Source organism: Coregonus lavaretus (genome assembly GCF_964263955.1).
Source record: "Coregonus lavaretus genome assembly, chromosome: 26".
NCBI classification, from domain to species: domain Eukaryota; kingdom Metazoa; phylum Chordata; class Actinopteri; order Salmoniformes; family Salmonidae; genus Coregonus; species Coregonus lavaretus.
Window position 1 is genome coordinate 28,128,514 of NC_140013.1, and position 12,391 is coordinate 28,140,904.

General features: G+C 41.3%; 1 protein-coding gene across 1 annotated transcript; it reads right to left on the bottom strand.

Moving 5' to 3' along the window:
* Nucleotides 1–1,166: 1,166 nt before the first annotated feature.
* On the bottom strand, nucleotides 1,167–4,031 carry LOC311101870 (toll/interleukin-1 receptor domain-containing adapter protein-like). Its single transcript, XM_084143095.1, has 2 exons — nucleotides 3,525–4,031; nucleotides 1,167–3,374 (listed from the first exon to the last, which is right to left on the bottom strand). The coding sequence occupies exons 1-2, from the start codon at nucleotides 3,934–3,936 to the stop codon at nucleotides 3,196–3,198; spliced, it is 591 nt and encodes a 196-aa protein (XP_083999221.1). The 5' UTR covers nucleotides 3,937–4,031; the 3' UTR covers nucleotides 1,167–3,195.
* Between the last annotated feature and the right edge of the window lie 8,360 nt (nucleotides 4,032–12,391).

Below are 12,391 nucleotides of genomic sequence, written 5' to 3' on the forward strand. Positions count from 1 at the left end.
CAGCCCCCTCCTGTACTCCCTGTTCACCCATGACTGCGTGGCCAAGCACGACTCCAACTCAATCATCAAGTTTGCAGATGACACAACAGTAGTAGGCTTAATTACCAACAATGACGAGACCGCCTACAGGGAGGAGGTGAGGGCTCTGGGAGTGTGGTGCCAGGAAAATAACCTCTCACTCAACATCAACAAAACAAAGGAGATGATCGTGGACTTCAGGAAACAGCAGAGGGTGCACCCCCCAATCCACATCGACGGGACCGCAGTGGAGAAGGTGGAAAGCTTCAAGTTCCTTGGCGTACACATCACTTACAAACTGAAATGGTCCACCCACGCAGACAGTGTGGTGAAGAAGGCGCAACTGGCTTATCACCTAAAACCCTCACAAACTTTTACAGATGCACAATTGAGAGCATCCTGTCGGGCTGTATCACCGCCTGGTACGGCAACTGCAGGGCTCTCCAGAGGGTGGTGCGGTCTGCCAAACGCATTACCGGGGGCAAACTACCCGCCCTCCAAGAAACATAGAGCACCCGATGTCACAGGAAGGCCAAAGCATCAAAGCTGGGACCGAGAGAATGAAAAACAGCTTCTATCTCAAGGCCATCAGACTGTTAAATAGCCATCACTAGCACATTAGAGGCTGCTGCTGCCTATTGAAATCACTGGCCACTTTAAGAAATGGAACACTAGTCACTTTAATAATGTTTACATATCTTGCACTACTCATCTCATATGTATATACTGCATTCTATTCTATAATATTATTCTGTATCTTAGTCCATGCCACTCTGTCATTGCTTGTCCATATATGCATATATTCTTAAATCCCATTCCTTACTTTTTTGTGTGTATTGGGTATATGTTGTGAAATTGTTAGATATTACTGCACTGTCGGAGCTAGAAGCACAAGCATTTCGCTACACCCGCTATAACATCTGCTAAACATGTGTATGTGACAAATATTTGATTTCCAACAAGTCAGTTCCTCAAATTTCTGCTCTGCTAGAGCTGCCCCGGTCAACTGTAAGTGCTGTTATTGTGAAGTGTAAACGTCTAGGAGCAAAAACGGCTCATCCGCGAAGTGGTAGGCCACACAAGCTCACAGAATGGAACCGGCAAGTGCTGAAGCGCGTAGCGCGTAAAAATAATCTGTCCTACGTTGCAACACTCACTACCCGAGTTCCAAACTGCCTCTGGAAGCAACGTCAGCAAAATAACTGTTCGTCGGGAGCTTCATGAAATTGGTTTCCATGGCCGGGCAGCCGTACACAAGCATAAGATCACCATGCACAATGCCAAAGGTCGGCTGGAGTGGTGTAAAGCTAGCCTCCTCTGGAGCAGTGGAAACGCGTTCTCTGGAGTGATAAATTACGCTTCACCGTCTGGCAGTCCGACGTACGAATCTGGGTTTGGCGGATGCCAGGAGAACGCTACCTGCCCCAATGCAGAGTGCCAACTGTAAAGTTTGGTGGAGGAGGAATAATGGTCTGGGGGCTGTTTTTCATGGTTTGGGCTAGGCCCCTTAGTTCCAGTGAAGGGAAATCCTAACGCTACAGCATACAATGACATTCTAGATGATTCTGTGCTTCCAACTTTGTGGCAACAGTTTTGGGGAAGGCCCTTTCCTTTTTCAGCATGACAATGCCCCCGTGCACAAAGCGAGGTCCATACAGAAATGGTTTGTTGAGTTCTGTGACATTAAAATGTTTAATGGTATTTTTCATCAGTTGTTTTATATGAAATGTCATTACCACAACTCTAAGTCATTACCATCACGGTACATATTTTTGAGGCAAAGGTGTATTAAATTACAATTGATATTGATGATTTTTCCCATATGTGAACCTTATATGCTTGTTCTTAAGATAATTTCTAAAGTAATATAAAATATTAAGATTTTGATGTGGTAAATACATGTTTCTGAGTATCATCAATGCATATATGGACATTTAGACATGACAATGATGAATACATATAATTAAGAAAACTTCCAAATAGTATAAATGTCCCCTCAGGTATTTGGGGAAACCGATAAAAATCTTTATATTCTTAAATAGTATGGTGTCAGCCACTATTAGATCTTGTTTCCAGACAGAGTGAAGAAAATATTCAGATAGAAAAAAATCAGTTTCAAGAGGTTTCATTTTCCAAAACATTTAACTTCCATAAGTGCCCGAATTTGCAAAATCAACAGTATTTCAACTAAATGTTTCAAGGACAAAATTACATGTATTTAAGTATTTTTGTTGATGTACTCTAAAAAAATACTTTAAGGAAAATGTTTGTATATAGTTTTTTATTTTTTTATTTTATGTGTAGCTCACATAATGTAATTTAAAAGTATGCATTAAGGTGTCTGTAATAGAATAAACATATCAAAAAAGAATGTAGACATTAATAAATATATTTCTATAGCTTCCAAAATATTTTTTACACTTGAGGAGGAGTGCCAAGATGGCTGCCTGTTGGCTTCAATACAGTGCACCCTGTCAGTCATCCAGGGTTTATACACATCATTGGTTATGACATATCAGAGCAACATCATTGGTACCAAAGGGATGTTCTGTTCTACTATCTTGCATCACTCTCCCATGTTGGGTTACATATTAGTCTACTGAAAACCTAGTCCAAGTAGGTTTCTATTGCACATAACACTGGCTTTTGAGTACCGTGTGTGAATCAGTGTACATTGAGATCGCAAGTCTGCACACAACAACAGGGATTCAATGTATTAATATTTACATCTGTGATAAGAAACTCTATACAAAAAATAAGTCAATTGTGGTCATGTCAGATCAGTTAACCATTGCTGTCCCAATGGGCACAGACGTCAATTCAACGTCTATTATACGTTGGTTCAACATAATTTGATTTGATTTGATTGAAATTATGTGGAAACAACGTTGATTAAACCAGTGTGTGCCCAGTGGTGTGTTTTTCGTAAGGGGATTTCCCTAAGTCAGTCAGCTCCTTCTTTATTCTAGCTATCGGGTGATTTCACAGGAGGTTGGTGGTACCTTAATTGGGGAGAACGAGCTTGTGGTAATGACTGGAGCGGAATAAGTGGAATGTCATCAAATACATCAAACACATGGTTTCCAGGTGTTTAATGCCATTCCATTTGCTCCGTTGCATCCATTATTATGAGCTGTTCTCCCCTCAGCAGCCTCCTGTGTGTGATTTACAATAGTCCTATGAATCTGCAGCCTCTGTCCTCTCAGTCTCTTGAAGTGAAAACTGAGGCTCAGAATGCTGATAATTTGATGACAGTTTTGTCCTTGGAAAACAGGATGCCCCTTCTAATCTGTTGCTAGTACTGTCCATGTTGCAATCAACTTTATCAGCATATTTTTCAACCATGTCCTCCAAGTCTACAAAGGAAAGCACAAAGAAGTTATTCAGCCATAGATTTGAACATGTCTTTAGTTGTTGTTGACAGATTACTCTTTGTCAACAACCACACAGACTCATAATAGCTGAAGAATTGCAAAGGAAGTCTGTACCAGACTTTTACTACTCACACTTCAGCACTGTCTTGTACACCTGTGTGTAGCCTCGCTCTGGGTTCTTGCTCAGGTCTTTGTAGTAGTAAAAGCGTAGCTCCTTTGGGTACTGAGAGTAAGACAGGTTGAGGACCAGGGGAATGATCCGGTTGGACATGGGCCCCTCAGACAGCGCCTGGTGCATCATGTACTGGCACCAGTCATCCAGCAGGAAGTTGGGGGTGATGAGAAAGGCCCAGCAATGGCTGCTCTGCACAGCCTGGCATAGCTCGGTGGTGATGGCACCCCCCACGCTGGCGTCACGTTGCCGCAGGAAACAGCGCAGGCCACATGCCGGGTTCTCCAGATATGAGGCCAGATGGATGGCTTCTTCGATGTCCACAGGGCTATGGCACACACACAAGTCGTAGGTCTGGCTCCAACGAATCATGGAACTCAGAAAGGGTGGTGGTGGGTTAGGAGTGGAAGTGGGAGCCAATGATGAGGCACCATCAACAGAAGGGGATGGGGCCCTGACCGGTACATGTGGAGAGGAGCTGCTCTGTGGATACTCTTTTTTAGGTTTCACTAAGAGTTGACGGAACCAACCTGAAACAAGAGAATTAAACATGGGTCCTTTCCAGTGGTGTAAAGTACTTAAGTAAAAATACTTTAAAGTACTACTTATGTAGTTATTTGGGCTATTTGTATTCTACTTTACTATTTATATTTTTGATTACTTTTACTTCACTACATTCCTAATGAAAATAATGTACTTTTTACTCCATACATTTTCCCTGACACCCAAAAGTATTTGTTACATTTTGAATGCTTAGCAGGACAGGAAAATGGTCAAATTAACGCACTTATCAAGAGAACATCCCTGGTCATCCCTACTGCCTCTGATCTGGCCGACTCACTAAACACACATGCTTCGTTTGTAAATGATGTCTGAGTGAGCCCCTGGCTATCCGTAAAAAATAAAATAATAAAATAATAATAATATATATATATATATATATATATATATATATATATATATATATATATATATATATATATATGGTGCCATCTGGTTTGCTTAATATAAGGAATTTGAAATGATTTATACTTTTACTTTTGATACTTAAGTAATTTTAGCAATTACATTTACTTTTTATACTTAAGTATATTTAAAACCAAATACTTTTAGACTTTTACTCAAGTATTATTTTACTGGGTGACTTTTACTTTTACTTGAGTCATTTTTTATTAAGGTATCTTTACTTTTAATCAAGTATGACAATTGGGTACTTTTTCCATCACTAGTCCTTTCACAACATAACTGTTTATCAAAACACACAAGTTTGATCTTGTATAAATATCACATTCGTGAATAGATTATCTTGTTGTTAAGATGATCAACTACAAACAGTACATGTGGTTTAGGAGAAGAAAAAACATCAACTTACCATACATGTTCTTGACATCATTCTCCAGACTATTCAAATGTTGTACCCCCAATAAGAAAAACTGTACTGAAATATCCTTCATATTTTATTTATTTATTTATTTTAATAGATGTGCTGCTCTGTATACACACTAAGCACTTAACAGAGAGTTAATCACAAAACATGAATGCTCCTTATTGAAGTAAAAAAGAAAAGTTAAATACAGTAACTACAAAAAATGTAATATAACTTGCAAATATAACACACCAAAGGTTTCCCTGATACTCTCAGCGGAAAAAGAGGAAGCTGAATCTGTAGCAGCTGCAGCTCTCTGTTTGTCTAAATGTCTTGATTCCCACAAGGCACAATGTCTCTCATTAAATTGCAATGTAGATCTGTTTTTTTATCCATAGTGCAGGGCAGGAGAGGTCTAGCCTATACTTCCACAGACTAAAAATAATCCAACTGTAGCCTGTTTCCTTGCGTAGACTACTTGGTCGTCAATCCTCAGTCCTGGAACTGCAGATTCAGTTAGAATCAAATCATGTAGTAGGCAATCAAATAGGGAACTATGTACGCAACAGGAAGGAAGTCAGGCAGTAACCCTTTTAGCCACAACTTTCACAGACGTGATGTACAGCTGTTTAATGCTCTGTCATGCATGTAGGCTACTGTATTTATTTCTCTACATTTTTACAACACAAGCCATACTGATAGTAGCCTATTATATTATTATGTTATCTGAAGGAAATACTGTTCTGTTGTCTACCCAATACCATCAGATTTATCAGACATATTCTCAAAAGTGTGAATACAGACCAAAACCTACAGTACCAGTCAAAGGTTTGGACACACCTACTCATTCAAGGGTTTTTCTTTATTTTTACTATTTTCTACATTGTAGAATAATAGTGAAGACATCAAAACTATGAAATAATACATATGGAATCATGTAGTAGAAAATAATAAAAATAAAGAAAAACCCTGGAATGAGAAGGTGTGTCCAAACTTTTGACTGGTACTGTATATCATCTGCAAAAGTGAACAATTTCGTAGCCAGAGTGTGTAGGTAGTGTGTGTCCTTTTAGTGGTCAAGAAGATCTGTCTTTCAACCAAATGTCGATCTTTCAAATCGATTGACACACCAGTAAGAGCATAATATGACACAATCTACTTTTGAGAAGGGAGAAATTTACAAAACAACAATGTACATTTCCATGTGAGATTGGTAAAATAACTCTAAAATGGCCTTTAATAAATGACTGACACTTCTCATCAGAAAGATGGATTTAGCAGCTTGTCCAAGAGGAGGACTAACATAAGCTTTTCTTTTGGAGCAAAGAAAAAGATTGATTAGGGCTAGGCCTACATGTCAGTATTGTATGTGAGTTGATCCCATTACAGTAATTCTAGTACCATAGGACCATAACAAGAGTTGTGTTTTGCATTGCAGAGCTCGTTTAGAGATGGAAGCGGAAGCGAGACACCCCACTCGCTGGTGGGGGGTTTTTCCCCAAGGGAAGGCATTTTCTTGCTATCCATGTCACCACAAATCTAATAGTGTTTAAAAATTACTATTTTTTAAATGTTTTAACTTTTGATGATGTCATCGGGTAGAACTTTTTAACCTGATATTTTTTTCACATTATTTTGACACTGGTATTGTGCAGGAGATCATGAAAATGAGGTTGAAAAGTGGTGGAGTTGCCCTTTAAGAAGATACATTGTAGAAATGGGCGGGGTTTATACATTTACATTTTACATTTACGTCATTTAGCAGATGCTCTTATCCAGAGCCACTTTGTGGCTGTGGTAACTAGTGACAACTACCATCTACAGAAATGGAACATAAATCACAGAAAAGCGATGATTGTATGCTGATGATGGGGCTGTATGGAAGAGAGGTGGGACTGTGAAATATGTGATGAGGAAGATGCAAGAAGCTGTGGGAGTTGTGGAAGATTGGTCTATAACATGGGAGTTTAGGATGTCTGTGGCCTGCTTTATTGTGTTTTCTAGGAGGAAGGTTAAAGATGTTAGGCTGCAAATATACGGTCAGGAGATAGGTAGGGTGTCTCAGTTTAAGTATTTAGGTATGTGGTTTGATGAGAGGCTCACGAGGAAGAGACATGTTGAGATATTGAAATTAAGTGTAGGAAGGTGCTGAACCTCATGAAGGCAGTGGCAGGTTATCATTGGGGGTCAGATAGACAAACACTGTTGTGTATGTATCAGGCATTGATCAGATCATCTTTGGTTTATGGTTGCTTTGTATATGGATTGGCAGCCAAAACGGTACTACAGCGTTTGGATAGGATACAATCAAGGGCGCTGAGATTGTGTGTGGGTCCATTCAGGACGACACCTGTTGAGGCATTACAGGTGGATAGTGGGGAACTGCCACTGAGGATAAGGCGGGACAAACTTGCATTAGCGTACTGGGCGAGGTTAAAAGGGAGATCAGAAGGACATCCTGCGATCATGGCAACTGGGGAACGCTGGGAGCGAGGAGTGGGTAAGCAGAGGGCGTACGGGTGGACAATTGTGCAGAAAGTGATAGAATATGGACTGGGGGAGACAGAGAGGGAAGGCAATTACACTGGGAAATGTTTCTCTGTGGCTGTTTCCGAAAACAAGTGTAGATATGGATATGATTGAGGGTAGGAGAGAATGGGGTGAGGACGTGAGATGGAGCGTGGAGAGATACAGTGCATTCGGAAAGTATTCAGACCCCTTGACTTTTTCCACATTTTGTTATATTACAGCGTTATTCATTGTATTTGTCCCTCATCAATCTATACACTATACCCCATAATGACAAAGCACAAACAAGTTTATAGACATTTTTGCTAAAATAATAAATAAATAAATATCAAATTTACATAAGTATTCAGACCCTTTACTCAGTACTTTGTTGAAGCACCTTTGGCAGCAATTACAGCCTCGAGTCTTCTTTGGTATGACGCTACAAGCTTGGCACACCTGTATTTGGGGAGTTTTTCCCATTCTTCTTTGCAGATCCTCTCAAGCTCTGTCAGGTTGGATGGGGAGTGGCGCTGCACAGCTATTTTCAGGTCTCTCCAGAGATGCTTGATCGGGTTCAAGTCCAGGTTCTGGCTGGTCCACTCAAGGACATTCAGAGATCCGAAGCCACTCCTGCGTTGTCTTGGCTGTGAGCTTAGGGTCGTTGTCCTGTTGGAAGGTGAACCTTCGCCCCAGTCTGAGGTCCTGAGCGCTCTGGAGCAGATTTTCATTTTATTTTATTTTTTTATTTCACCTTTATTTAACCAGGTAAGCCAGTTGAGAACAAGTTCTCATTTACAACTGCGACCTGGCCAAGATAAAGCAAAGCAGTGCGATAAAAACAACAACACAGAGTTACATATGGGGTAAAACAAAACAAAGTCAAAAATACAACAGAAAAAATATATATACAGTGTGTGCAAATGTAGCAAGTTATGGAGGTATGGATCTCTCTGTACTTTGCACCGTTCATCTTTCCCTCGATCCTGACTAGTTTCCCAGTCCCTGCCGCTGAAAAACATCCGAACAGCATGATGCTGCCACCACCATGCTTCACCGTAGGGATGGTGCCAGGTTTCCTCCAGACGTGACGCTTGGCATTCAGGCCAAAGAGTTCATCTTGGTTTCATCAGACCAGAGAATGTTGTTTCTCATGGTCAGAGAGTCCTTTAGGTGCCTTTTCGCAAACTCCAAGAGGTCTGTCATGTGCCTTTTACTAAGGAGTGGCTTCTGTCTAGCCACTCTACCATAAAGGCCTGATTGGTGGAGTGCTGCAGAGATGGTTGTCCTTCTGGAAGGTTCTCCCATCTCCACAGAGGAACTCTGGAGCACTGTCAGAGTGACCATCAGGTTCTTGGTCACCTCCCTGACCAAGGCCCTTCTCCCCCGATTGCTCAGTTTGGCCGGGCGGCCAGCTCTAGGAAGAGTCTTGATGGTTCCAAACTTCTTCCATTTAAGAATGTGTTCTTGGGGATCTTCAATGCTGCAGAAATGTGTTGGTACCCTTCCCCAGATCTGTGTCTCGACACAATCCTGCCTCGGAGCTCTACGGTCAATTCCTTTGACCTCATGGCTTGGTTTTTGCTCTGACATGCACTGTCAACTGTGGGACCTGAAATAGACAGGTGTGTGCCTTCCAAATCATGTCCAATCAAATGAATTGACCAAAAACCTGTTTTCGCTTTGTCATTATGGGGTGTTGTGTGTAGATTGATGAGGAAAAATAAATAATTTAATCCATTTTAGAATAAGGCTGTAACGTAACAAAATGTTGAAAAAGTCAAGGGGTCTGAATACTTTCCAAATGCACTGTAACAGTCAAAAGTTTGGACACACCTACTCATTCCAGGATTTTTCTTTATTTTTTACTATTTTCTACATTGTAGAATAATAGTGAAGACATCAAAACTATGAAATAACACATATGGAATCATGTACTGTAGTGACCAAAAAAGTGTTAAACAAAATCAAAATATATTTTATATTTGAGATTCTTCAAAGTAGCCACCCTTTGCCTTGATGACAGCTTTGCACACTCTTGGCATTCTCTCAACCAGCTTCTTGAAGTAGTCACCTGGAATCAATTTCAATTAATAATAATAATAATAATATGCCATTTAGCAGACGCTTTTATCCAAAGCGACTTACAGTAATGCGTGCATACATTTTTTTTGTGTATGGGTGGTCCCGGGGATCGAACCCACTACCTTGGCGTTACAAGCGCCGTGCTCTACCAGCTGAGCTACAATTAACAGGTGTGCCTTGTTAAAAGTGAATTTGTGGAATTTCTTACTTTAATGCGTTTGAGCCAATCAGTTGTGTTGTGACAAGGTGGGGGGGGGGGGGGGGGGGGTATACAGAAGATAGCCATATTTAATAAGCAAAGAGAAACGACAGTCCATCATTACTTTAAGTCATGAAGGTCAGTCAATACAGAACATTTCAAGAATTTTGAATGTTTCTTCAAGTGCAGTCGCAAAAACCATCAAGCGCTATGATGAAACTGGCTCTCATGAGGACCGCCACAGGAAGTTACCTCTGCTGCAGAGGATAAGTTCATTAGAGTTATCAGCCTCAGAAATTGCAGCCCAAATAAATGCTTCACAGAGTTCAAGTAACAGACACATCTCAACATCAACTGTTTAGAGGAGACTATGTGAATCAGGCCTTCATGGTCGAATTGCTGCAAAGAAACCACTACTAAAGGACACCAATAAGAAGAAGAGACTTGCTTGGGCCAAGAAACACGAGCAATGGACATTAGACTGGTGGAAATCTGTCCTTTGGTCTGATGAGTCCAAATGTGAGATTTTTGGTTCCAACCGCCGTGACTTTGTGAGATGCAGAATAGGTGAACGGATGATCTGTGCATGTGTGGTTCCCACTGTAAAGCATGGTGGAGGAGGTGTGATGGTGTGGGGGTGCTTTGCTGGTGACACTGTCAGTGATTTATTTAGAATTCAAGGCACACTTCTGCAGCGATACGCCATCCCATCTGGTTTGCGCTTAGTGGGACTATAATTTGTTTTTCAACAGGACAATGATCCAAAACACACCTCCAGGCTGTGTAAGGGCTATTTGACCAAGAAGGAGAGTGATGGAGGGCTGCATCAGATGACCTGGCCTCCACAATCACCCGACCTCAAACCAACTGAGATGGTTTGGGATGAGTTGGACCGCAGAATGAAGAAAAAGCAGCCAACAAGTGATCAGCGTATGTGGGAACTCCTTCAACACTGTTGTAAAAGCATTCCAGGTAGCTGGTTGAGAGAAAGCAAAGCTGTCATCAATGAAAAGGGTGGCTACTTTGAAGAATCTCAAATTTAAAATATATTTTGATTTGTTTAACACTTTTTTGGTTACTACATGTGTTGTTTCATAGTTTTGATGTCTTCACTATTATTCTACAATATAGAAAATAGTACAAATAAAGAAAAACCCTAGAATGAGTAGGTGTGTCCAAACTTTTACTGGTACTGTAGAAAATCGGTTTTATTTGTTTTTAAAGGATATATACAGATGGTTCAAAGGATCCAGTCAGTGGTAGGGTGGGGACAGGGGTATATATCCCAGAGTTCAATGTTAGAGTATGTAAGCAGTTAACTGATTATGTGTCAGTGTATGCAGCTGAGTTGATGGCCATGATTATAGGTTTGAGATGGGTGGAGGAGGTGAAACCACTCTGACTGGTGATCTGCTCTGATTCGGCTGCAGTGTTGAGTAGTATGACGACGGGCAGGTCAGAAAGGGGAGACTTATTTGTGGAGATGATGGTGCTGTTAATGGGATTGGAGAGGATGGGAGTGGTGGTAAGCTTTTGCTGGGTTCCCTCCCATGTGGTTGTGGAGAGTAATGAGAAGGCTAATGTGGTGGCTAAGAGTGCGGTGAGGAGAGAGGGGGTAGATATTCAGGTCCTGCTGGGCCACAGGGAAGTCAAGTCCTTAATCCGGGCAAAAGGGCTCGATCTTTGGTAAAGGGAATGGGATGCTAGTAGTAAGGGGAGGCAATTTTATCGCGTGCACCGGTCAGTTAAGGAAAAGGTGGGGAGTATGGGATGTAGGAGAGAGGAAGTTATGTGGAGTAGATTACGGTTTGTGCACACACGTTTGAATGCCACCTTGTGGATGATAGGGAGACATGAAACAAGTCTGTTTGATGAAAGTGGAGGAAACGGTAGAGCATGTGTTGATATTTTGTGAACTGTATGACATAGATAGGGAGATTGTGTGAAGGGGTTAGAGAGGCTGGACGGGGTTTGGGTGGTGTAGTGGTGGAGGAAATGGGCGGGAAGTGGTCTCTAGGGCCCTATTTCACTTTCTTAGAGGAACAGGACTAATTAAGAGAATTGAATGATGGTAGGCTGTTGGTAGGCTGTGACTGGCCTCACACTCCAGTACAATAGGTGGCGGTGTATGCACCCTAACGTTTGTTGCGATTTGCCAACCCGAACTCAAAGAAGAACAAAATAGATGTGGCAGCAGCTGCAGAGAAGTATTTGGGTATACGAGATTTGACTTCAGAAGACTTACAGGATGTGTTGAGTGGTGGTGTCCCGTCCTCTCAGGCCGTTGGCATGGTGCAGGAGCAGATAGGGTCAAAGTAGTGGAATGGGGTAGTGGGTTTTTAATGAGTGTAGGGTTAGTTGGAAGGGTGTCTTTTTTTTTAATACAAATTTTCCTTTTCCCCTTTTGTATCACAAAGTATAACGTATGTAGCTCAGTTGGTAGAGCATGGCGTTTGCAACGCCAGGGTTGTGGGTTCGCTTCCCTCGGGGGACCAGTATGAAGAAAAAAAAATGTATGCACTCACTAAGTCGCTCTGGATAAAAGCGTCTGCTAAATGACTAAAATGTAAAAAATGTAAATGATAGTCCAGTTTGGGGCAGTAATTACCACATATTGGATGCCAACAGCCGTTAAACTCTGAAGAAGAAGAAGTACGTCATTTCCTGGT

Bases quoted from the DNA above. Each gene is read 5' to 3' on its own strand.
- LOC311101870 (XM_084143095.1), bottom strand. From the start codon at position 3,936: ATGATTCGTTGGAGCCAGACCTACGACTTGTGTGTGTGCCATAGCCCT. The intron at 3,375-3,524 runs GTGAGTAGTAAA...TTTCCTTTGTAG, and splicing joins GTACAAGACAGTGCTGAAGT to ACTTGGAGGACATGGTTGAA.